The sequence below is a fragment of the Patella vulgata genome, chromosome 1 (assembly GCF_932274485.2).
Source record: "Patella vulgata chromosome 1, xgPatVulg1.2, whole genome shotgun sequence".
In the NCBI taxonomy this organism is placed as follows: domain Eukaryota; kingdom Metazoa; phylum Mollusca; class Gastropoda; family Patellidae; genus Patella; species Patella vulgata.
This window is the reverse complement of record NC_065879.2, coordinates 71,616,302-71,644,195: the sequence shown is the minus strand read 5'-3', so window position 1 is coordinate 71,644,195 and position 27,894 is coordinate 71,616,302. Positions and strand designations below refer to the sequence as shown.

Sequence of the window (27,894 nt, the reverse complement as noted above, 5' to 3'; positions counted from 1 at the left end):
GTGATATTATGTAAACTTTACAAGAGGTAACGGTAATTAAAATACAACATTAACCTACAAATACTATTAATCAGTGGAATACAGTATTAACCTACAAAATCATATTACATCACTGGAATACAACAAAAGCATGAAAGTATAGTGGTTGAAAAGTCTTTTTTTACAACAAATCGCAGAACCTGAGAAGGTTGTTTGGGACAGTACTAAAGGATTCTAAGTCTTCCACTCCACACAGATTTAAGACCCATAGTACATGTATGTGAATCTATAAGAAATCAACGTCTCATATGTATGTCTTGTATTTTCTTTAGAATATATCACCATCAGTTATTAACGGTGAAGTGGAAGTCCAATGAGTAGTAGTATTTTTATTCACTTGTTAAAAATCTTTGAATTTGACTAGTCTGATTATGACAGAATAGCCATCTCATAGTAACCATATTATTGTCAGACCAGCATTGAAATAAAATTTACTCATCTTTCGAATACACTCACTAATTTTGTATTTTTGTTTTTCAGGTGTGTGCTTAAATTGAATAACCCAATGGTTGAATGTCAATGTTGATGACATAGAAGTAAAATTCCCTGAAAAATTTCCTAGAATAAAGTTTTCAGGTCTGGAATTTTTTACCACTGGAAAAAAGAGACTCTAGGCTACCAAGGAAATATTCAGTGTATCGCCCATGAAATTTAGACAACCGTAAAACTTATTTGACGCCACTTTTCAACCAATCATTAGAATTCACGAAATTTTGATTTTGGGTTATAATTTCCAATTAATCTGGCCTAGAAAGGAACTACCCACAACTCAACATACTAAACTACTCCACATTGAAATAAAAGTAAAACCATATCGCATAATTCTATTATTTTGAAAAATAGAACAGGAACTCGAGATTTTACGTTGGTAACACCATGGCCACCTTTGTGCAGAAAATGTTGCTTTGAAAATGTAAAACACATTTCCATAAAGAGAAAGTGCATGGTGACTACTTTAATGGTTCATACAAATACTTCACTGTCTGTGATAAAAGCATCTATTTTAATACAAATTATGACGAAACCTGTTGAAAATTATTCATTTGAGGATATTTTCACTTGCGCCACGCATCAATGAATGTACCAATTGTAGCTAAGCCCACAGCGATGTTATAATATATTGAAATTATCTGAAGATTTGTGAATGATACTTTTTCAGAGAAATACAATAACAGTTTGTTTTTCCAGTTAGTATTTGGTATAAAGTTTACATGTAACTGTGTAACTCTTATCCACATGTTTTTCATTAATTTTTATCCTAAATATTTGTTATTTTTGTACTCCAATACAAATGTTCTATTTCTAAATTGAACTGTCTGCTTTATTCAAGCTATTGCAAGGGAGGTAACTACATTTTACCAAGCCATGTGAGTGTCCATGCTTTTACTGCATGAACATGGTAATATAATCTATATACATGTATTGAAGGACTGACATATGGTGCTAATCCTTTTATGGTATTTACAATCAGTACTAATGTAATAAAATATATTTCCTGAATAAACTGTCTACAAAAGACAACTGATTTAAACTTAAAGCTTTGAGTTTGAGTACGGTAAATTATTTGATTGGACATATTTTTAACAAATGGAAAGTTTTAAAGCCTAAATGCTTTCTAAGGCTACCGTAAATAATAAGCATTCTCCTTATTTAAATTCAACAAATATCGGTACTGAAATCTGTTGTTTATGCTGTAGCTTTAAATGCCTCAGAAGAAGGCTACCGTAATTAATAAGCATTTTCTTTATTTAAATTTTACAAATATCGACACTGAAATTTGTTGTTTATGCTGTAATCTATGCGCTTAATTAAAAAAAAACTATGTGTAGGTTAAATGCCATATTGGCCTTGATATTCATGGATAGAAACAAATTATCCTTCAGTAGCTGGCTGACATTAAGACAGAAGGAAAGAGATGAGAGAGAGAGAGAGAAATAGGGTTTAACCTCAACTCGACACAAACTAGGTCATTTCGGGACTAACATGGTTTAATTTTATTTCAATAATTCGCTTGCGCGTAAGGGTCTTTAGCAGTGGGAGGAAACCGGAGAACCCGGAGAAAACCCACGAGGTTGGACAGGAAAGAGATGATATCATGACTTAAATAGATTGTTATGAGAACATAGTAGAGACTTATGTCAGAATAGATCGATTTCAACCATCAGTAGACCAATAATCTTTAAGGATGCATTATGTAAGATAAGATAAATAGCTGACCGTTCTTGCTACAATAGTTTCAAAATAGATAATTCAAAATTAATATATAGATAGTATCATTAAAATTATTTTAATCTGAGCCAAGTTATTACTGCTTGAAGTTTGACAAGATGTGGCAAATATTGTTTATTACCGTAGCAACATTACTTGTTAACAGGAGACACAGCGTCACTTCCACATTTTTAAATTAAATCATTAAATGGCCATTGCATTTAAATCGGTTTAAATCTCTGCCATCTAAACTAGAGAGTTGATTATGGGCTTGTCATGTGAATAAATGTCTGAACAATAATCTATATGACATTTAAAACCAAAATAGAAAACCTGCATCAGGCAGATTTAGCTCTTGGATAATGCATCTTTAGGATAAGACTTTTTAATGGGTATGGACTGAAGGTCTATATACATGTATTTACCTTTTAGTCTGGAATACTGTGTCATTAGTTAAGTTTATTGAACTTTTTGAAAAGAATTCCTCACATTGATAGATTTTTTCTCAAATATTTATAAAGCCTCATGTTTGTTTTGTCCTTCACCTTCAAGACATCTCTTGTGAGTTAACTAATGATTCACTATCCCAAGTTGTATACAATAAGTCAAGTAAGTAACATGTATATTTATTGGGTTTTCACTTGTAGTTGTAGTTCAGGATAAGCATGCCAATATTCAAATAGAAACCCAGAAGACAACTCTGTTGACAAGATATCACACACATAAGCTAACAATGAAAGTAATATAAACAGTGACTGAATGGATGCCAGCGGCCAGTCATAAGTGTTCAATGAACTGTACAGTTCTGGGCCTGCAGTGATAGAGACTTCATGTAACTTAAAAACAAACAAGGGAGTTAACCCAAAAATAAATGTAATGTAAAAATGCCGTGTACAAACACATAAGCTAACTTATATTCTGCAATTTGTATGAATTATTTTCGATGAATAAAAATAAAATTTTTCACAAAATCATTTAAAGGAAATATGTCGATGGATTTATGACCATTCAAAGTCAAGATAACAAGGTAGATATTTAGTGGTACGGGTATCACAGTGTTTAACGTATGACGAAGAAGTACACCTTAACCTTACTCTACAAGAGAAGGGCAGTACTTCATAGCCAAAGTTTTAAATGTCAGTCTTGTAGTCACTATTTAAGCAAAAGCACAAGCTGAGCTTGTTAAGGTGTCTTTAGCTAGGGTTAACAACCAGTATGCAATATGTTCTTGACAACCAAGACTATGTTTTGTTATTCAACAAGAAGACTACAATGTTACTTTATGGAGGATATTAACAAATTTCAGAAACGTGATCATCACATACCTCCGGGAATGTCCTCCTTGATTCTCATAATAACAATCATCATAATAATCACTTCTTTTACGTTTATACCTTCGACTGTCATATGACGATTCGCGACTAGGTGATCGCTTTCTTCGTGATGAATATCTCGGCATCTAAACAGAAATTTAAATATAAAGAAATAATTCAAGTATAGGAACAGATGTAAAAGTATTATGTCTACAAACATTGATTTACGTGTGTCAAAAAAATCAGAAAATATATTGTTTCCTAAAGCATTTTAATACCATTGATGTTATGTCACAGATGTGAGCATTGCTTAGCATACATGTATATTACAAAAAGGAAATATTCAAATACCTGAGTTGAAAACCTATTATTACTTAGGTTCTTTCAGAACAAGAAAAATGCAGCTTACAAAGAATACAAATCCAAAAACTATATAAATTCAAATCAATCTATTCTATAAGTTTAAACAATGTACTCATTCCAAAAGGAAAACATATTTATTATAAGCACATAGGCGTACAGGTTTGATGATTGTTAGGAGGGCAGAACCCGAAATGTCCGAAAAAATTTCAGATTACAGACAGCGCCAATCTGTGGCGAGAGGTGAAGGAGTGAAGCTTACCGTGGAGGGACACCTCCAGGACAATTTGGAAAATTTGACTGCCACAAACATGTTCTCTTTCTATTCCAGTCGTTAATACAGTAACTTCAAAGCGGTCTAATGTTTGCCTAATTTAGGTGGTGGACTCGAATATCAATCAACTAAACAATCATTTACAGTCTACGCAGATGAGAGCATCAAGAGAAAATTTTTGAAAATTTAAGTGCCGCAAACGCATTTTCCTGCTGTTCCAGCCTGTGAATACAGCAACTCCAATGTGCTCTACTTTAGCCCACCTTGGGTAGTTGACCTGAATCCCAAACAACCACTCGTCATGGGTTATGGGGGCCTCGCTCTCCAGGAGAAAATTTTGAAAATATAAGCCCCGAAAATGCATTTTTCTGCAATAATAGCCCGTGAGTTAAGCAACTTCAAGGTTGTCCAATTGTTTTGTAACTGAAATCTCACTCTATGCCGAAGTGTATTCCAACCATTCACAAATCGATGCCCGAAAAATGTTGCACAAAGTAGACTGGCCCCATAGTCAATTCAGTACAAATTTGTGGTACCAGTACCGGTATTTAATTGAAAGAAAAGTAAAATCAGTGTTTCATTAGATTTCGGGCACTTTATTTTGCCAACAAGATGAAATAATAATTCTTGTCACATTATCCATCTGCCCGAAAAGTAAGAATGCCCAAAATTTAGGGCCCCACCCCCACCTGCCTCGTACGCCTATGTTATAAGCATTATTCAAACTATAGGAGTGGCTATGAAGTCAAGACCTGTTATCCCGGCTGTGCTATGACTAGTTTTAACTCCTCAGACTGATTGGACGCGTGGCGGGCTTTTATTTACTTGTACATGTATACTATTCCAAAACCCCAGCAGGGTTTCCATGGTCACAAATTGGCAGAATTTATTACTGGGGTCGGTAGCTCGCTTACCGGGGATGCACAGAGATTTGACAACTGACCGTTTAGATTGAAGCATTAGTGTCTATATTTGTGCTAGCTAGGATGCTTTGTGTTCCATATCCATAATAGTCAGCTGTATTTAGGCCCTTTGGGCCTTTTCGCTGGTTTGTGTATTCTTGAGATTGTGACATTTCATAACATATGCGTATAGACGAGGATGTTGATTGAGGTAACACCCGTGAGAGGGTTATACAAACTGAAAGGCTAAATAATCCATATTCAAACTAATTAACCAATCCTAAATCAGATTATAATCACTTTCATTAAGTTTACATTAATTAAATAATTTCTATCTTTAACTTAAGTTTAATAACATAAGCATCTGACAGTTGTAATTAAATAAATCAACAATCAACCAACTTTTGCAAACGAATGTGAGGCAGATTTCTGATCTGCTTAAATTAATATTATGTGTAGGCCAAGATAATAAGCACTGGTGGGGGGAGGGTATCTGTTTTGAAATTACTAAATCCACTGTCACAGTGATCTATTTATTTTATGTGATTCGTGAACCGTTACCATAATCCATATAATATAATAATTATAAATGATATACTCTAATATTCCATCATCCATGGCATGTAGCCCGTGTGATTTTTAGGTATCAAAATAACTTACGCGAACCTCTATATAAATCAAAGTTGAATTTCAAAGTGATTCATCTATCTATGTCCTGGTGGATATTTTTCAATATAAAACGAAATGTCTGATATTTTGTGAGCCGTGTGAAAACAGGTCAAAACATCTAAATATGGCGCATACATACATTTTTTCAACACAACCTGTTACCATTTGACGGTAGATTTATGGACATATTTGGGTGTGGGGATCTCGATTTGAGTAAAATTTGATTCATTAGACTTTCGTCGTCATACTTACAGTTCTGTTATTACTGATAGAATCCCACAAAAAATTTAAATTTAGATTTTTTCGGCAACTAGAAACAATTGAAGCCAATGCGTCCATTGAATTATAGAGTTATCCGTCCTATATTTAGAATGGTGACCAATCAGTGCTCGTTTTACATCTGCGTCATTTAGGTTATTTGTAGTCTTGAATGTCCAAACTACTTTATTCAATTTAAAAGGTAAGACTGGGTGTACGGGTAAATACAAGAGAGGTGCGCAAGAGAGGTAACTTTGGACAAAATGGCATGGCGAAGGGTCGGAATAATAATGGAAACGTTCCATTTGCGACCAGTGAAATCAATGAAATTTACATTTGATCCGTTTACAACGAATGTTCGATCAATTAGGTATTTTTCGGGGTTTTTTTTCTAAATTTAATCTAAGGACAAGGCGCATAGAATAGACACAGGCCCGTAGCTAGCCCAAACCAAATGAGTTCTACTTCAGTAACGCACCTGACCTCTTGGCTCTACAGTTCCCGTAATCGTTGAAACCTGTCAGGGTATGTTTAGGGGGACTAGTCATGACCTCACATCAAATTTTGGAAAATAGGGTTTGCACTTGGAGGAGAGGAACTGTGAAAATGACCGAAAATTTAAATTTTGAGGCTGAATTTGCGATATTGGTGTATTATAATTATGTCTTACTCTTTCAGTCTTTGATATACACATTATAAAAATTTGAAGAAAGTAATACGACTTTGTACCAATAATAATTTCTGAGAAAAACGAAAAGTTCGGAATCAAGTTAGGCAAATTATGTCATTGGCAGTCCACCAATCTCGGCATTATGAGCGCCCCACCAGGATGAGGCACCCCACCAATTATGTCGTTTTGGGCACTCTATTGATCAAGTCGTGGGTGCCCAACAAATCTCACTCAGCATTATGTATTATTTTATGTGTGGCCCGACAATCATATATTGTCATAAGGCACCACGCCAATCATGTCATTATGGGCCCCTCCGGAATAAGGCACCCCACAGATCTCGCTGTTTTGGGTGCCCCATCAATCATGTTGTGCAGTGTTAATTGTGTGATTCATTATGAGGCACCTCACCATTTGGGGGGCGCCTCATACATATCGACATGAATGGCGAGGCGCCTATAAATTCAAATGACATTGGTTGGGCGCCACGACAACGTCAACCTTGTTGTGGGCATCCAACCAATGTCACTCGACTTTATTGGGCGCCCATACTGATATGGACACGCTGGTCGTTGGCGTCGTATTGCGTCTAATGGAAAGGGCGCCTTCAGCACCCATTGGGGAAGTCAATTTTTTCCCCAATGGGTGCCGATTTTTTCCAGCGGGGGCAGCTTTCCCCCTTGCCTCCCTGCCCCCTGCTAGCTACTGGCCTGTTAGAGGATAAATTAATTGTCATATCGAGACCTCACTCCTGTTTCAGTCCTCCCCTCGAGAAGGCCTACTGACTTTCAGCAGACAAATTCAGTTTTCAGAAACTTTTTTCTGAAAATTTAGTTTGGCTGCTCTGAATGTCTAAAGATCTGTTAAGCATCTCCTATTTTTATTGTTCATTTTAATTTGATCAGATCATAGTTTAAAGGATATATGGCATCTTTTGTAGAAAAAAGAATTTGTCGAAAATTGATGTTTCCATAATTAAAATTGTTTTGTACTTTTTAGAGAACTTCTACATATGGTACATTCTCCAAAAGTTATAGCAACAAATGATTTGGTAGCTCTTAGAATTAATGTCAAATCTAACCGGTGTGAACCAGTTGTAGATGTTGACTTCGGTAAGAATTTGTTTGGTTAAAAATTTCTTGGAGAGCCACAGTGGGTAAGTGAGTAAGACACTGGCTCCATAGCCTGGAGGTCGTGAGTTTGATCCCTGTGCTGGCCAAGAAAGTTCATCAGGATTTTCCGGCGTGGTGTCCCCTTGTCAGTGGTGCAAGACAGAGGGCCTGACAAGGACAACTGTATAGTTGTTTAGATCGTACGAAAATCAAGTTCTTGCGTGCATGTAAAAGATCCCTGGCAGTAGGAATTAGATATACATGTAAGAGTAGGACATAGCGCCCACTGTCTGGGAAAAATTTCTCTCATAGCACACTGTATGGCATAAGCCTGTCTTCTTTAGCCCAATCGGAGCAGAACAGTAGGACGTTAAACCCCATTTCATTTCATTTTAAAAATCTTTTGGTAGATCTACCAGTATTAAATAATAAAGGGACATAATAATGTAGATTTCTTTAATATTGCTAAAATTGGGTTGTACTCAATGAAATGAAATGAAAAGGAGTTAAATATTGTCTTACTTTTCTGCACCACTGGGCTAATGAAGACAGGCATACACCATGCAGTGTGCTATAGGAGAAATTTTGCCCTAACAGCGTTGCTAAGGGTTCTTTTAAAGTCCCAACCAAATGACTAGACACCAGTCCTTAGCAGGTCCTCCGTCCTGCACAACCAACAAGGGTAAACTGTGTCAGAAAAGCTTTGAGGAATTTACTTCGCCAACATTGGGAGCAACCAAAGACTTCTTGTTGGCAAGCCAGTGTCTTACTCACTGAGCCACGGTGCTTCCACACTCAATTTCTAATTATTGCATCACAAGGGGATTGCTAATTAACTCTGGCTGACAACTAAATTTTGATATATCGCAGAGCTTCAGATACATTATGGAAGATTAGATAAAGAGCTGACAGTTCTCACTATAAAAGTTAAATAACAGATAATGTTACAGGAATATTCTGAAAATTTCAGTCAAATTGCTTCACACTTAGCTGAGAAATACTCATTTTAAAAACATTGTAGCCTCGATTGTCATTATTGGTGTTGTGACAAAAATAAAAAAAAGTCTTGATTATCCATTTTTGTGTTTAATCATCAATGGCTATTGAACGGTAGATCAAATTCAAATCTAATAAAAATCAGATGGCATCGAGAGTTGATATGGTCTTGTCTTGTTAATAAATGTCTAATTAATAGTTTATACATTGTATAAAATTTCAGGCCTAAAGAAAGACCTGCAATAGGCAGATTTAGCTCCTGCATCATAATGTATCTTTAATGGTTTTTATGAGCCATTCAATTCCACAAAGAATGAACTAGTTTTATTCGCTAACATATTTGGGATGTACCCTTTTACACAATCCAAGAATCTTACACTAAAACTATTTTTTTTATTTCTTTCATTTGAACATTTTATTTTTATATTTTCAGCTGATGGAGAAAAGTTGTTATTAAAAACCAAAAACTTAACTACTATGGAAATGTTAGAAAAACTGACTTTATTTTGTAATGCTAAAGACATTAAACGCGAAGAAATTACACATATCAATACAAAATTAGAGAAGAAAAAGCCTGGGAAAAGAAAGAAATAAGACAAATCAATTTGTAGTATTTTAATGTAGACAATTATTGTGAGACAGTATGTGAAATTTTGTTAATATGCGTGATCGTTTTTTTTTTTTTTTTTTTTTTTATGAAAATATACCTGTTTCAATACAAAAGTACAACTAATTTGTTAGTTACTTGAACTTCTCAATTGACAAGTGAGGGGTTGGGTGGCTGAATGGTTAAATTGTGAATGTTAGATCACAAGATTTGTCATTGAGTCAAGTGGTGTGGTTTCGATTCCATGCTTGTATGTGACAAGTAGACCTTAGCATCACATGTCTAACCTCATTGGCGTGCAAATTATTGAAATAAAAAATTGAACCATATGTTAGTCCCAAAATGACATAGTTTGTGTCAATTTGGCATTAAACCCCATTTCTCTCAATTGACAAGTGGCTTCAGATTTTCTAGAAAGTAAACATACACTGCCTTATGCATTACACCTGTCACTACTACAAGCTAAGTGGATTAATGACTTGTGCATAGATTTCAGAAGCTGTGGAGCTTTTACTATAAATTGATTTCATCCTGCATGATTAAATAATTAATTATGTTCATTTAAAAACATAACTATGTGTTTGAAATCCATGGTACAATTGAATATTCTACCTCATACATGTAAAATAAGTCCTGACTTGAAAAATAAACCTGTTTACTTATATTTCGGAGAGTGACCAACACAATATGGAACATGTCATAATGAACAAAACCTATGAAAGACGTAGGAGAATAAAGGTTGATAGATTTTGACATACATGTATAAGACAGATCGGCGAGGCTATGGGAGCAAATGCCCAGCTGCCCTTATGTTTTTGCTGACTGTAATTTAAAATGTTTTTCGTACATTAGCAATAAGATTGTCTGACCATCCTTCTCATTTCATATCTTCACTGATTTTAACAATTGATATGTGTTCGAGTATTGGTTGTTTAGGTAAAGGGGAGGTCCCATCTCATGCTCGTCTCCGGTTAGTGAGTGGAGACTTTTGTTCAATATGCTACATAGAAGTGAACCGAATCAATTATTGATTCTTAGTGGTCTAAGTTGTATTTTGATCTGATAGGTTTTAACTAGTAGCCTGTCAGAAGACATCAGATTTCGTCGTTTCTGCACCCATTTTCTAAAATTTCTAGCAGAGGACACAGGATACCCCCTCAACCCCTGTTCAGAACACTTCAACTTTGGTTTTCTATGCCAACATCTTAAGGCGAAAAACAACACACACCAAAAATATAAATCATAATTATTCGGAAAACTGTCATTTTTATCTGGTGAAACTCTTGCGGTAAAAATCGACAAAGCAACCCCATCAAATGAGATCGGGGGTGGGGGGATGGTTAGCGCATGCGAGTTGTATAATAAGGTCTGTCATTGAGTCAGCTGGTATGGTTTCGATTTCCCGGTTGTACATGACAAGGAGTAGGGTTGCCTTCCAACCTTGTGGGTTTTCTCTGGGTCCTCCAGTTGTCAGCCACTGTTAAAGACCCCTTTGCATAAGCGAATTATTGAAATAAAATTGAACCATGTTAGCCTCGAAATGACCTAGTTTGTGTCAAGTGGAGGTTAAACCCATCTCTCTCTCTCAAAAGAGATCACACTCTCCGCTTTCGTATCTGCTCTGTCAATTCAATTTGCGATTTTGTAGCCTCCCTGTGTCTGTGGTTCTAGAAAAGCTATGTTTTTATAATTTCAATCAGTAATGAATTAATTCATTATGAAGATCGACAGACTTCATTCGCCCCTACTAGTACTGGGGTACTCTTAAATTCTAAAATCAACAAATTTTAACTGCTGCAAATTCTACTGCATGAAAGACTGAGCAACATTTTCCCATTTCCTGTAATTCTTTAACCCTGACAGGATAGACGTCTTTTCAAAAGGGGGGGTTGGATGGCTAAATGGTTAGCGTGCGCGCTGTATCATAAAGTCTGTCATTGAGTCGACTGGCGTGGTTTCGAATCCCCGGTTGTACGTGACAAGGAGTAGGGTCACCTGTCCAACCTCGTGGGTTTTCTCCGGGTCCTCCGGTTTCCTCCCACTGCTAAAGACCCCTATGCGCAAGCGAATTATTGAAATAAAATTAAACCATATGTTAGTCCCGAAATGACCTAGTTGTGTCGAGTGGACGTTAAACCCCATTTCTCTTTCTCTCACTCTTTTCAAAAGTTGTTTTTATCACTGGTCAGAAAAATATCAATTTGACAACTGACAAACAAGCGTTGAGAAGTCATAAGACCATTGTTTCCTACTCCTGGAAAAATCTGATATTCAGGTTTGAAAGCTAATAAAATCAGCAATGGAGGTGAGATGTCACAAGAATCCGAAACATAATCACATGTGTACATAATAAAATAAAGGGCACCCAACAAAAATAAAAACATCATAATGATTTCCAGGGTGGTTGCCCTTGATCAGTTTTAGACTTGTGTGAACAATCTATGAAGACAAGATAGGTTGCCAGACAACGAAACATACGCCCACAGCAGCTAAATCGTCCGGGCAGTCAACAAGAGTTGTCGCATATTTTTACTTTTTTTCTGTAATGAAACATTTATATTACATTAAAATCTAATTAAGAATAACAACTCATTAAGTAATTATAAGAAAACCATTTGAATTTGTTTGGTTTTTATAAAGTTCTGCCCCATGCTAACCTTTAGTATACGAAACTTTTAACATCATGGATTTAGCTGTTCAAGTCATAAAAATTCATTGAAAATCAATATACTTGTTCGTCTTAATATCTTAAACTCTGTGTATCAATCTGAAGTCAATAGGATGATAACTTTAGCGCCTAAAGTGTCATAAGATTTTTTGAAGTAATCAAGGGCCATAACTTTGGTAGTAATTATCGGAAATCGCTGAAAATCAATAGGCGTCTTCATCTTATGACCTTAAACACTGTGTATCAATTTAAAGTCAATCGGATATTGACTTTGACCTCAAGGGCGTCCACAAGATTTTTTGAAGTGATCAAGGGCCATAACTCTTGCAGTTATTATCGGAAATCGCTGAAAATCAATAGACTTCTTCGTCTCATGACCTTAAACACTGTGTATAAATTTATACAATCGGATATTAACTTTGACCTCTAGAGCGTCCACAAGCAATTGTGGACGCCGAACCGACGACAATATACGACCACATTTCAATGTGGGCGTATAAAAATTATCACTCGATGGTTACGTATAAATTCAAACACGTTAGAATGACCGGACTACGACTACATCAAATCAACCTGAGCGCGTTTTTTTTTTACCTGAATAACATCCATGTCTGTGCCTTTTAAACTTTTTCTGGTGGGACGTAAACCCTATAATAGTATAACAATACAATGTATATTTAAATGAAATAAACAGAGATAATAAAAAAAAACTAAAGCAGGCATTTCACTTGATGTGGTGGGATGCAAATACCTCTGTAATATGAATACCCACTTCTCCTTCCCCATATTGCGGTGCAGAATAGTTTGCAATATCAGATCTCCCGCGGTTATTTGTCATAAAAGTTATCAGTGTGGGTCGTGTATATCTGTTTGAAAGTACACCCCCCCCCCACCACACACACCTACCCTGTTTTGTTCAGTAATTTGTGTCTGATGAACCGTCGACAAGAGGAAATGTTATTTCACTAGGATTTTCTTTTCTCTCTCTCTATTTATAAGTATGCTTTTTTATTTATTTTTTTTTAATTTATACAATACTCGTCAAATACAATAATATTATACCAGTTTGAACTGGCATTCCATTGGCAGATAAGGTCCTATTCACAAGATAGTCACATCGCAGCTATGTCTCGAAAATATCCATTGGATCCGTCATTCCATAACCAAAATGCTCCACGTGAAATTTTAGATAAATGTTTCAACTGTAGCGTCTATCAAGTTTCCAAGGTTTTCGGGGGGTTGGATGGCTGAATGGTTAGCGTGCGCGCGCAGTATCATAAAGTCTGTCATTGAGTCGACTGGCGTGGTTTCGAATCCCCGGTTGTACGTGACATGAGTAGGGTCGCCTGTCCAACCTCGTGGGTTTTCTCCGGGTCCTCCGGTTTCCTCCCACTGCTAAAGACCCCTACGCGCAAGCGAATTATGTAAATAAAATTAAACCATGTTAGTCCCGAAATGACCTAGTTTGTGTCGAGTGGACGTTAAACCCCATTTCTCTCTCTCCAAGGTTTTCGACAAAGGGGGCACAACTCTGCAACGGAAGGTTGCACACAAAATACTAAATAATTCGTTAAAACTGTGGCCTCTATCACGTTCACTGTGTTTTGGGCAAAGGGTGTAACAGAGGAACGAAGTTCGAGAAACGCTGAATATTGATAGAATTCGTTCTCTCGTGACCCAAAAATTATACACCAAATTTGAAAAAAAGTTTTCGGAAAAGAGGGCATAACTCTGGAACTGAAATGAAATGAAATGGAGTTTAACGTCCTACTGTTCTGCTCCTACGAAATTTCGTGAAATGCCGAATGTCCATAGGTTTCCTCCTCTTGTGACACCAAAACTCTATCATCTATCGCGTTCACAATCAAATTGTTCATATCGTTTTGCTTTGCTTGATGATCGTTAGCTTTTGCTAGGATCTGTGTCATGTACGCAAAAATTAAATAGGTTCGAAAATTAAGTATTTTATGTAAAAATATTGAATTTACCAGAAAGCTCCGCAGATTGTAGGGGTGCCTTATCCAGCCCATCTATTAAATGTTTTCTAAGTTAACAAGTGTGTGATGTCACAATCATTTATATGTCACAAGCATCGGTCATTATGTACGTCATTCTGTTTTGATTTGATACAACCAAGCGCCACATTCAATTTAGACGATGGATTCCGAATGAAATATCATAATAGAGTTATGTCCCATTTACCGAATCTTCCGCTTCATGTAAACAAGCATGGATATTTCATCAGGAAATTGTTAGTCGTCATTACGATTTTAAACAAGTGACAATGGCAGAAAAGGCAAAAGATCATGCCCATCATTATGACAGTGGCGCCTTTCCTAAACCGCATAAACCATGCAGAACTTGTACGGATTTCCAGTCATGGATGAAAGCTCAACCGAATCCGAAGGGTAAATCACAAGCAACCGGTGTCACCGAGTGGAGGCAAACAAACCACGACTGCCCTTTGGATAAAGACGAACTGGGGCGGAATACGTGGTCATTTCTACACACTATGGCAGCGTATTTTCCTGAGAAACCATCAAACACACAACAAACTGACATGAAAAGTTTAATTCATATTTTTTCAAATTTTTATCCATGTGAACATTGTGCTTCAGATTTAAGAAATGATATGAAGGACTACCCTCCAGATACTTCAGGTCAAAAAGAATTATCTTTATGGTTTTGTAAAATACACAACAAGGTGAATAAGAAACTTGGAAAACCAGAATTCGATTGTGATAAAGTTGATGAACGTTGGAAAGAAGGGTGGAAGGACGGGTCATGTGATTGAAGAAAGTTTGATTAGGGAAATTTATTTCAAATTATAGGATTTTATCTAATAGATTTATTGACAATAAAAAAAAATGTAACATTTGGTTTACTTTTTAATATTAATTAATATACTCTTGTCAAGGATAAATCCCAGTGTGTGTGTGTGTATGTTATTTAGAAATTCTCCACATGCACACAATATTTGTCCATTTTGGATGGCATAGTGTACCTCTCCTAAATTAGCAACTAGCCTGGATAGCCCATGGTTTACAAAGTGGAGAAACCCTCAAATTTAGCTCAACATTCCTTATGAACCCCTTTGTCAGAAATGAATGGCAAGGTCTTCATAAGAGGAGCTAAAAATAAAGCAACAATTTACTGTATGGTTTATTAATACATTTTTATTATAATATAAACTGGTAAACTCTAACAATTTCCATAACAAGATACATGAAAAGTTCATATAAATATATTGTTGCCTAGAAATAGGATTAGTGCAACTCATATATTGCCTAGAAATAGTATTGAATATTGATGCAACTCTTATATTTTGGGGTAATGGTATTTAAACTCATAAATTTATATTCTGGAGCATAGGCGTACGGGGAAATTTTTGACTGGGGGGGGGGGGGGGCGGTGGTGGTTGCTGCCCAAAAAATGTAGTTAGGTTCTTAGTATGTTACATAATAATAATAAATTCGCTGTTAAATTGGACACATTCAAGAACACAATATCTTTTTTTATACAACTTTTACAAAATACAATTGTGTGCCCAAATTTTCCCAGCATTTGGTACGCCTATGTTCTGGAGCAGACGAAAATTGACACCTGTGTGTCAGAAATGAATTTCTTGAATTCTCAAGCAGTTTATTCTTTACCAGAAATAAGATTGGACTGTGTGGTCAAGCTTAATCAAAGGGGACTTCAGAACATCTTTATGTTGTTACCCTTACCAGATATTAAAGAATGCATAAAGTTATATTTATATTCTGGAGCAGACTAAAATGGACACCTGTGTGTCAGAAATGAAGTTTTTGTATTCTCAAGCAGTTTATCCAATCCAGAAATAAGATTGGACTGGTTGGTCAAGTTTAACAAGAGGGGACTTCAGAAAAGCTTTATATTGTTACCCTTAATTAAAGAATGCATAATGTTACACCAATGCAACAAAAGGTTTCAATATGTCATCCCCAATATCAATGGCTAGTTCTAGTTTGCCTGTTATGTCATAATCTTTAATTTAGTGTGGTGATTGAACATGGATACTTAGAGAAAGTCTTCACAAACTGATGATAGTAGCTGTCACCCTTATCTATAGATAAATTCACAGCTTTATTAAGAAAGAAATTTTTTGTTAAATAGACACATCACTGATTGTTTCAGAGTCTAAAACACGAGCTGCCTCAATCTCTGCATTTGTTTCGGTATTTTCTGCTTCAGTTTCAACTTCATCCTGCTCCTCTGCAAATTTCTCCATTACAGTTTTTATCAACTTGCACCTCGGTGCTGAACAATCACAGGGAATGGGATGGTCATTCGTTTCAGCCTCAATATCATCCTCATTACCTGTCAAGTCTATAGATATATTATAATGCCGTTTATTATCTTTATCTTGGGAAAGTTCTATTAAACAAGGGAGAATACTATCTTTTTCTACTTCTAATGCAGAAGTGAGGAATATAACTGTTTGTTTCCAATGCGTTGCTTCCGCTGATGGACCAGTACTAAGTGTTATTGGAAGACTAACAACTGGGTCAGACTCTGTAGCTGCTTCACTATTTACAAGTTGGATGGAACTGGATTCATTTGAACTTTGAACCTCAGAGTTAAGGCAAGTGAATACAACATTAAACCAAGTTACAAAGCCATGAATTGTACAATCTTCATTGACAAGAAATTCACAACTTTTACTTAAATGTCGAACGTCATCAATAGTCACGGTCTTTAAATCAAAAGCAGTAACAAAGTCGGACTCGGCCACAAGTTGTTTTTCAGAAATCTCAGTGATGAGTAGCTCCTTGAAACTAGTAGCCATCGCCGCTGGTACCATAGGAGACAAATCAAAACCATAACAATTACTCCAATATTCAAAATGGTCATCATAATAATTATCCATATTAACAGGAGCTATTAATAAATTTGCATGAGAAGGCACCATAATTCCATTCGGTTTTAAGAATTTATCACGTGCAAAAATAACAGAGTCTAACATGGACTCATGCAGAAGGTAAAATCCCATCCATTCTGAAACCAAAATGTCTACTTTTTCATCGTCTGCTAACTCAACATCTTCAACTTTCTTGTTGATGACTTCAATTTTTTCTTCAAAACCATTACAAACTACAATATTTTTACAAATAGCTGCCATCTCACTAGCCTCAACAGCGTAAACCTTTTTAGCCCCAGCTGCTGCAGCAAACATAGCTAATATTCCTGTACCACTACCAACATCCATGACAACTTTATCTACTATATATTCGCGATTTTCTTCAAAAAATTGTTTATAGGCCAGCGTTCTTGGTCTATCTTTTAACATGAGTTCATGAACAGTCACATCATTGTAACTTGAGAAATATTCATCTAAATTTTCATGACTAGTTTCCATACTTGATTTTGGAGATGTTGCCATGATGACATCTATTTAAGATTATATGTTTGTAAAAGCTGAAAAATACACAAAATAAACAGTAGTATTAGTAAGTACAATTTAATATTAATTCAAATAAGTGATGGCCTACTCTTATTTTGAATTCCAAATGTCAAGGGTTCTTTTATGTGCACGCCAATGTGTACATGGGACCTGGGTTTTTCATCCCATCCAAACAACTATACATTGGTCCTTGCCAGGCCCTCTGTCCTGCACCACTGACAAGGAACCACGCCGGAAAATCCCTATGAATTTTCTTGTCAAATGCAGGGACTTCCAGGTTAATGAGCCAACTTCCTACCCACTGAGCCACCGTCGCTCCCAAATTTCCTTAAGTATGACTCAGTAATCATATAGGCCATTTGTGTATTACACTTTAATCAATGGACAGAAATAGGTTATTTATTTATAATTTATATTACATATGAATACGCGCACCGCCTCGTATTTCGTATGCACTGTTATTACTTACTATTTATCACCCAATGCCAATGGCACTGTATTGGCAATAATGTCACCCGACCAAATATTGCAGCAATTTCTTAAAATCGTCCATACATTGATTGTCGACGATCTCAGATTAACACCACATTATTTTCTCATAGTTTACGATATTTACATCAGCTTTTAACAAACATGTGGCTTAACTTCGCGCGAGGTTGAAATTGAGTATTGTAACTCCGTGAACAGAGTTTTCCTAAGGGCCATAACTCTACCAAAAATCATTCGTGCAACAGAGGTAAATTTACATAGAAATACACAGACTTGGCTGTAGTAGGTCTCTTAAAATTACCAAATATCAAAATGCGGTTCCTTTATACAAGACAGAAATAACACATTTTATAATTATTTTGGTCTCAAGTTTTTAAATAGATAATTAAAAAGTGAATGAAACAGTTGGAGAAACACATAGTCTTAGGAAGAATACTTAAAACTATGGCGTTCTATTTCGACCACTTCGCGCGTCACCTTTTTAAAATGTTAATAAAGGACAATATAATTTGCAAATATAATTTTAACACAGAGATCATTGCTACGATAGATGCGTAATGAAGGTTTCAACAATCGGAAGTGACGAACGCAGAAGGAAAACACGAGTTATCTGACTGAAGTGAAAGTCGGCCATTTTAAAGTGAAGAGTGATAACAGCTACACGGGCGAATTTCTGTTCACTAATAATTCCTTCGAAAACCAAAAGTTGTTATGTTAGACTGTAAGAGGATATCTGACAATTCAAAAAAGTAATTGAATGTCACTAGATAAGAGAACACGAAAAAAAAAAAAAAAAATAGAAATGGTCCGTACATTCACTTGTTTTTATTTATTCTAAACTTAATAAAAAAAATGGTAATGCACAGACTTTTTCTAAAAAAATTTTCGTGTTCTCTTGTCTAGTGACAGTCAATTCTTAGATACCCCCACACAGTCTCACACAACAACTATTGGCCTTCGAAGGAATTATTCATGAGCAGAAATTCCCCCGTGTATCTGTTATCACTCTTCACTTAAAAATGGCCAACTTTCAGGAAACTGAATATCATTATTCTTCGAAACGTCGCCCAAAAAAACAGGGACGTAACTAGCTCAGAGCAACGAAGGGGGGCGGGAAGTGTTCTCAGGGGTTGCTGTAAAATTGACGGACAATGTTTATCTATTGTTTTTATGGTCGACAATTTTTTCACGGGGGGGGGGGGGCGAAACTTTTTGCAGAGGGGGCTTTGCCCCCCGCCCCCTAATTACGGGCCTGCAAATAAATAAGTAGCTGTTTTTCCATAAGTATGTGTTTTTATGTATAATTCATAATATGTTGTGTAATAGGCAAGGACCGTAACCCAAGAGGTTTCGATCCGATGCGAACCAAAATCAAACCTATCCTAGACATGTTGGACATAAACATATATTTTAAGTTTCATCCAAATCGGATAAAAGTTGTGACTTCTAGATTGCCAAGAAAGAAGTGTGATCGGACGACAGCATAATGCGTCCGCAAGAAAATGTGAGCGCATAAAAAATCCTCTCAATCGGTCCACTGCGTAACATCATGGACCTTATAATACATGTATTAAAAGGTCCATGGTAATTTTCTGTAAAAGAAAATAGATTTATATTTTATCGTTATTTGGTTCAGATTAATATTACCCAATTTTTCAACTCGAATTTTTTTGCTGTGTACCACTCCGGCTCCCCATATTATCACTCTCAAACGTTGCTATTTGTTTGACAATAGCCTGGTACACATAGCTATTAGAAGCCTAACACATTCTAATGATTTCTGATAATGACTTAATGAGTTGTTACTCAGAATCAGGTTTTGGTGTCTTGTAAATGTTTTCATTGCTGGCAAAAGAAAAAAAATATGCAACAACCCTTTTCTTCTTCCATCTGGGCTATTCCCTGACAATTCTGAACTAGTTATGCCATTTCTTAATATTTCAGAAACTTTTTTCACAGTTCTTAATCTTTGTTTCAAAACATGTTTTTTTTTTCATTCTTAACTATACACTATCCATGATCATTATTAAGACAACGGGCCAGACATGGTTTAAATGTGTTGTTATGTAAAATGAATGCATTTATTAGTACTATTACACTTACACAAATAGTGGCCTAGTTGTTATCCCCTTGGAGGAGGGGGGGGGGTGGCTGAATGGTTAGCACGTGCGCGCTGTACCATAAAGTCTGTCATTGAGTCAACTGGCGTGGTTTCGATTCCCCGGTTGTACGTGACAAGGAGTAGAGTCGCCTGTCCAACCTCGTGGGTTTTCTCCGGGTCCTCCGGTTTCCTCCCACTGGTAAAGACCCCTAAACGCAAGCGAATTATTGAAATAAAATTAAACCATATGTTACTCCCGAAATGACCTAACTTGTGTCGAGTGGACGTTAAACCTCATTTCTTTCTCTCTCGTTATCCCCTTGATATGGAAGCATTTTTCCAGTGAGATAGACCGGTCCGATATTCTTATATTGGGTGACGAATAAAACCTGACTGAATGCCACATTTTGTGTCTAAAGTGATCAAAATATCTTTTGTACTCTCTTACACTATATTGGGATTAATATTGTTCATTTTTATTTCAATAATTCGCATGCGCGTAGTTGTCTTTAGCAGTGGGAGGAAACAGGCGACCCTACTCCTTGTCACGTGCAAGCGGGGAATCGAAACCACGCCGATTGACTCAATGAAAGACCTTCTGATCCAACGCGCACGCGTTAACAATTTGGCCATCCAACTCCCTGAGTATTTACAGACAAAATTTTTTTTTTTTAAATATGCGCATGACAGTTGACACCTCCCCTGGGTATTGGACATGAACCAAAATCAATAGTTGGCGTCCTTATGGTTTAAGGAATAAATGCGCTAAGATTCAAGAGTATTCACTCTGCATTGCAGCATAAATGGGATACAACCAAAAATTGGGCTCCCCTCTGTCCCTTGGGTCGGGCGTGAACCAAAAACAATGTAGATTATCCTTAGGATGTAAGGAATTTAAGCATGCTAAGTTACATGCTGATTCATTCAGACTTGCGACCTCCAGGCGATACACCCACAAATTTGGCGCGGCTTTCCCCAAATACACAAATAAGATTCTTGAAAAAAAAAACAGGACAACAATACCAATTTATCTACTAGACATTGTAATTAATGTATAAGTGTGTGATTGTTTTGCATAAAAAATATCAAAGTTGTGTCCAGGACACAATTTAGATTTAGTGTTATAAACATAAGTGTTTACCAGAACGGACTTGTATTCTCAAATATGCGGTGTAATAGTTTTATATACATTAAGTGGTAACACTGTATAGAATTAACTTTTACTCTCATGTCAGTTGAGTAGTCCCAAAGAAAATAGTAGGCTTACATAACGGACTACTATGGGCTCTAGAGGAGGGACCAGATACTATGTAAATAATTCACATTTTGCGTTAAAGGCATAGGCCGTATCGCAAGTTTCATCAAAATCGGATAAAAATTGTGAACTCTGGATTGCCCAAAATATGGTCGAGTTTCGTATACCTTTTCGGGGTAGCTGAATCCATTTCCATACAAGATTTGGTGATTAGTTATATATTATACATGTATAATGTGGTCAATATTTGGGAATAATTCAAGATGGTAGTAGGTTTTGGCGGGAAAATTCGAATTTTACAAAATGCTCAAATTTGGTGTCAAAATATATGCTTTTGAGGTAGCTGATTCCATTTTGCTACACATTTTGGTGATTAAATTGTTTCCCTGTTTCAAAAAGGAGGAAATCCAAATCGGGATTTGAGTTTTTGATTAGGGATTAATGATACTCCTGGCTTATATTCTTTGGTCATTATAGGAGAAAATCAAATATAAAAGATTGGGAAATTAAGGATTATTGAGTCTGTCTCAGATCTAATAAGATGGCATTCTTTAAGTAGCAACAAAATTTCATTTGGACTCTCTGGTCTACCACTGTTCTCACTCACACACAGCGGAAGCAGCAGAACAGACATGTCGAAACGGGCCACCCCCAGTTCACAATTGAGCTTGAATGCTGACACTTGGCCTAGTTCTTTATTAGGTGAATGTCTTGACAAAGTTCGATAATGAGCGGAGGAGAGATAAACAATTTTGATGACGGAGAATAACCGGGCCTCTAATTAAGAGGTTGGTTGGGGAGCGGTTGGTTGGGGGGGGGGGAGGGGGTGTATAAAACTTGATGTATAGTTTCATTACATCAATATTTTTAGGAAGTTCGAAAATAAGCTTTTTTTGCTTAGGTTACGCAGAGTGACAACATATTGATTGCTGTCATTGGCCCTGTCTTGGTATGCCGACAAAATAGCTGTCGCGAATATTTCTATTGTAACACTGGTCATCGATATTAATCTTTCCTTCAGACCATGTAAAAGTCAATGGTTTGTATATATGAAATTTGACAGTACGGACCGCCTGGACCACGAATCATGCTCCTCCACTTCAACAGCTAGGCTTCAATGATATTTTTCACCAAGCTCTAAATCACGCCCATCATTACTCACCATAGCCACCATATTAAAGCCTCCAATAGCCGTTATTTTCGTTATCTAACGGTTCACGGAAGGCGATACTTCAGTATCCATCTGTGTCTCCCCATTCTTCAATAGGCATGGCCATATTGGTTCAGTTGTCGAGGTTGCTGACTAAGCTGATACACGTCCACTAGACTGCTACCGCTGAGAGCTGAGAGTTGCCCCAGTCGACATGCCCGCTATGCTTTGGCATGTCCGAATAGGCTGACACCCCAGTAAGCTGCGGGTGGCCCCGGTTGTAGGCCGAGAGTCGTATTAGGTAGATCTAAGACATCAGTATCATTAATCCTTAATCGGAACCCTAAATCCCTATTTGGATTATCTCCGTTTGCGACACAGGGAAACAACTTAATCACCCAAATATGTACGAAAATGGACTCGGCTACCTCGAAAACCTATATTTTGATACCAAACTTGACTCTTATGTAAATTTCAACTTTTCCCGCCGGAACTGACCGCCATGGCTTCAGCTGCCCCGAAAACCGATATTTTGATACCAGACTCTTTCATATTATGACAATTGGGTGAACATTGTTATTTTCAAGCCAAAACCGGCATCCAATTTGGCCAATTTGACCCATTTGGACACGGTTGTCAGACCTTTTCTGGTGATAAAATATGTCTAGACAGATCATATACTGTGGCCGGCATTTCTACTGCAGCAACTGCCCGCACTTATGCTATCTTGCCCTGACTATTAGCTGCTTCACCAGAATCCATTGATAGGATACAAACAATAATACATTTAGAAATTTGATTTCCACCTCTCATCGAAAGCCAAAATCGTATATTGGACGACTGTCTTGGCAATCGATTTAGATGAGAACAAATAGATTAATAAATTGTAGGAAATTTCTTCATACTTGATACAGTGTAGTTATAGCCTTTTATGATGTCTATTTTTAACAGAATGTAAATAGTCAAGGAAGTCGGCAATAGTAGATTTGGAAACGAAACATGTACTGGTACGTAACATGGAGTAATGTTAATTTATTATTATTATTATTATTATTATTACATGTATTTATATAGCGCACCTTTCATGATAAACATGTTCAGATGCGCTTTACAATAAAAATAACATAACACAATGGATAAAATCACAATATCAATATAGAATATAGATAGGGTTTTAAATTTGAGGTATTTCTTTATTCTCTTTATTTAGCCAATTTACAGAATTATTTGGATTTTCGAAATTAAATCATTGATTGCTGCTAACCAAGATAAATTTTCAGTTTTAGCAGGTACATTTACATTTTCAGTATAAGTTGCTGATAGTATATTCAATGTAAGCTGCTAATAGTGTTTATAAGCATAGGTTTCTAGCGATATGGAAGATTCCTTGTTTTCGCAATGCATATCAGATTGATTGCCTTGAGTGGTTAGGTTCCAAATGGATATTAGGGTGACCCACCGTAAATATATATCTCCATATATCTCGACAATTTCGCCACAATATTTATATATATGCCAAGCCTCAAATCAGTTTCACACAATTATAGTCACTAAATAAACGATCATGTTGTACTTAATAAGCTATGACCATTAATCATGTATAAATAATAGACTGAAAACTGGTTCCATGTGTCGTCCATAACATCCAGACACTTTTGAGTAAAAGATAGGTTACGTGCCCTTGTTTTGAAATTAGTCTCGCTTAACCAGTCTATCGACCATTCTAGGGCTGATTGACAGGTCGGGATAATCAAGACTTCTTTTTTACGAAACATAACAGAAAGCTAGAACAAGAAATTGAATTTAGAAATGAGCACGTTAGCTAGCTCAACAATTGTTTTAAGAAGCTTGTAAAAGTAAAATGAAACTACTGATAGTATCATGTTCCTGTCTAACCCGAGTGTTTCAGAGATATTATTTGTACTAAACCAAAAGATGCCGCTCTTAACGGTACAGTTAATGATAAAGCGATTTGAAAAATGAAACGAACGTAATTTCTAAATCTGCTGTAATAACCAAGAAGCTTAATTTTACTGCTATTCAAAATCGTCAACAATAATTTTTTTACGGCTGTAATAGTTGATAGATTTGTAGAGAATTGCACGTGCCATGGCTATTTATAGTATCATACTGTCAGAAAGTTGGCCTCGACACGGCGAATGTGCACGCTTCAGTGGTAGTCTCGAACTATCAGCGGTTGACTGTATTTCTGTAGGTGCGTGGGTCACCCTATGGATATACATATTATTTGTATCGTTATTTTGTTCAGGTTTATTTTATCCCATTTTTGAACTGGGAATTTTTTGCTCCCCAGATCACAGACATAGGCTGCTATTTGTTTCACAAGGCGCACTAATTAGATCGCCCGCCCCGCTCCCACACACCCATTTTACAAGGGATATGGTAGGCATACATAATATGCTATACATTTCTCAATAGTCGAACCTAATTATAATAATAATTAAAACAAAAATAAGCATGAAAATAAAATACAAAATAATAAGGCCGTATTCAGTTGAACAAAGGCGAGGTGCTAAGGCTTGGTTTTGCGAAGATAGCCTTCGTCCTGTCTTGGCAAAATGCTTCACACAAAACTTGAAAATAAAATCTGTAGACCTGGTTATAAGGTTTTCGATAAAGGTAGGGTAACTCAGGAATATTGGCAGTCGTGGAACGTTGAATATCATTAGAATTTGTCCTCTCATGACCCTAATTCTACCCACAAAATTTAAAATTAATCCGATAAAAACTAGCCCCATTCCCTCGCATCCACAAGGTTTTCATCTAAAGGAGCATAATTCAGGAACGGGTGGTCACGGAACGCTAGTTATCGATAGGGCTTCACCTCAAATTCGAAAAGGATATGCTTAAAAGTCTAGGCATTATCGCGTTCAGATAAAAAAAGAAAAAACCAATAGTCTCTATCGTGCTCACAAAGTTTTCTGCAAAGGGGGCATAGCTCTAAAACGGAAGGTCGCGGGTAGCACTAAAACTGAAAATAATACATAACAAACTCTAAGATCTATCGTGTTCACACGATTTTCGGCAGATGGGTGGTAATTCTGGAACGGAACGTTGCAAAAAGTTGAATATCGATATATTTGTCCACTCGGGACTTCAATGCTTCATACCAAATTTGAAAAGAATCCTATAAAAATATATCCTTTATCAAGTTCACAAGGTTTTCGGAAAAAGGAGCAAAACGGATGGTCCAGGAACGTTGAATATTGATAGGGGTCATCCTCTCACGACCGCAGTGCCTCTCGCTAAATTTGATGAAAATCCGTCAAAAACTGTTGCCTCTATCGCGTTGACCGATCGACGGACAGGGTGCCGATATAATACTCCCACACTGAAATGTGGACGTATAAAATTGTTCAAAATAATCTGGTACAGAGGATTAATAAAGGCGCATTTCGATCTTCACTCAAAATAGAAATGGGAACGTACAAAATATCTATATTTTATATGATTGGTTTGTAAGATACCAAGAAGACATGTGACCGAACACCAATAGAATTCTCAACGTACACTTTATAATAACCATTGTCTTCAACTGTAAAGTCTTCTATGGTTAGTGTCGATGACAACAGCGTATCAGTTTGTTTAGTAGAGAAATCAGTTACTGGTTTCTCTGTTCCAGTAGAATACAGACGATACCATTTAAATGTAGGTAGGGGGTACGCTATAACATGTATAGTTAACACAGCCGTCTTATCATCGCCAGCAATAAGTGGAACCCCTTTACCGTTTGTGGTTTGGGTTTGGTCAATTTTTGGAGGACCTATCAAGAAAAAAAAAGTTTGAACATTTTGGAGATATGAGAGCAAGAAAAGTTTAATACCTGTAATATAAAAGCTGAAATGAAATGGGGTTTAACGCTCTACTTTTCTGCAGCGACTAAGTTAATTGCCCAGACAGCAGCGCTGCACCATTCTGTCATTATGTGTTCATCAACGTGTACACGAGACCTTCGTTTATCGTACATCCGAAAGACGTCGTTCTCTGCCAGGACGACGGTCCTGATTTATACGATTAAGTTTTTTCGGGACTTCGTTTCAAGTGGATCTTTCTTTATTACTGGTAGTTTAATCTAAATGATGTAAACATTCATTGCATTGAATCGATGTATCACGATTCACCTTCTCACACTTTGCGTACTGAATCGCGAGACGCTGAATCGATGTATCGGGATTTTTGGGTCACTTCAGTAAGTAACCTGTCATTCTTAATTATCTACGTCGCACATTATCTATAGGTACACTAACACTCTAAAATTGCTTTGGTCGTTATTTTGACCCACATCAATATGTGTTATAAAACAGTTTTTTTTCTTCGAAATCGGCAGGACTATAAATATCATATCTTTATTTATCCTATTGTTTTTTGGTTTTTTTTTTGTTTTTTTTTTGTAAATATTGACCCGGTTATGAATCGTGATACAAATCGTATCGTAGCGTCCGATTCGCAATACGTATTGAATCATGACTAAAGTGGCAATAACCAACACTTCAATCAACCACACATAACGAAGCGGTCTTAGACCAATTTGATAAACAGATTTCCAGGCGCAGGGAGCTTTCATTTCATTTAGTTTCGACTTCGGACAATAACCTTAACTGAATCATACTACTTACATCGTACATATACAGAGATGGTTTTAGTACTAGGCTGCCCAACACCATTATCAGCCGTACATGTATACACCTCTGTATGTCCACATGTTGCAATAGTTATAGTGAACAACTTCCCATCAGTTGTTGAGAGTAGTCTTTCCTCTGATCTGGACCAGGAAATGTTTGAATCTGGTACACTGTCCACCAAACAGATCAAGGTGGCATTAGATCCCTCATCGGTTTCATTCTTCGTAGAGCCAATTATAGTAATGTATCTTATTTTGGGTGGATCTGAAATTAATTATAAGCTGCAAAATCATTATACCCAATCTGATTCAAATATAGCCGAACAAGGTTTATTATTAATTCCTCATTTCGTTTCAACGTCTCAGTTTGTCATACCACGACAAGGACGACACCTTTTGCGCGGTGATGGTATTTACCTCCAGGTTCTGTCCAAACTACTGTATGTCGATTGTTAGTTTTGTATTAGTTCCGGAAAGTAAGTCCCCGTTAGCTGCTATCGAAAGTCGTTTGCAAAGGTAAATATTCCCCCTCTACAGGGGCGGATCCAGGAATTTTTGCAGGATGAGGTTTGCCAGTTTCCTGTTAAGGAAATCTGCCATCATCGCCTCTAAATTACATAGGCATACATACAAATTGAGCTTTTTAAAGAGAGAAATCATTTTTATAATGATGTAGGATCACGTTGTGATTTAATTTCATTGATGCAAGGCATTTTTTTTATGTAGCTGAGCAGGGTGGGGTTTGGACTGCCTAAA

General features: G+C 36.6%; 3 protein-coding genes across 3 annotated transcripts in view; 1 reads left to right on the top strand and 2 right to left on the bottom strand.

Annotated features, from left to right (window-relative positions):
- The window catches only part of LOC126809517 (probable serine/threonine-protein kinase dyrk1), a 63,709-nt gene extending 57,586 nt beyond the window's left edge, over positions 1-6,123 (bottom strand). Inside the window, exons 1-2 of the mRNA XM_056103132.1 lie at positions 6,018-6,123; positions 3,573-3,706 (exon numbers count right to left, since the gene is read on the bottom strand). Coding sequence (XP_055959107.1) covers positions 3,573-3,706; positions 6,018-6,104 — 221 coding nt within the window. The 5' untranslated portion in view covers positions 6,105-6,123. The remainder of the gene's footprint in view (positions 1-3,572; positions 3,707-6,017) is intronic.
- Positions 6,124-6,264: 141 nt separating this feature from the next.
- On the top strand, positions 6,265-10,118 carry LOC126815905 (39S ribosomal protein L53, mitochondrial). The gene is made up of 3 exons (XM_050542005.2): positions 6,265-6,393; positions 7,693-7,805; positions 9,235-10,118. The coding sequence occupies exons 1-3, from the start codon at positions 6,287-6,289 to the stop codon at positions 9,393-9,395; spliced, it is 381 nt and encodes a 126-aa protein (XP_050397962.1). The 5' UTR covers positions 6,265-6,286; the 3' UTR covers positions 9,396-10,118.
- Positions 10,119-15,472: 5,354 nt separating this feature from the next.
- On the bottom strand, positions 15,473-18,162 carry LOC126815881 (uncharacterized). Its single transcript, XM_050541905.2, has 2 exons — positions 17,971-18,162; positions 15,473-17,515 (listed from the first exon to the last, which is right to left on the bottom strand). Exon 2 carries the CDS (start codon positions 17,478-17,480, stop codon positions 16,206-16,208), a length of 1,275 nt encoding a protein of 424 aa, XP_050397862.1. The 5' UTR covers positions 17,481-17,515; positions 17,971-18,162; the 3' UTR covers positions 15,473-16,205.
- Positions 18,163-27,894: the final 9,732 nt, after the last annotated feature.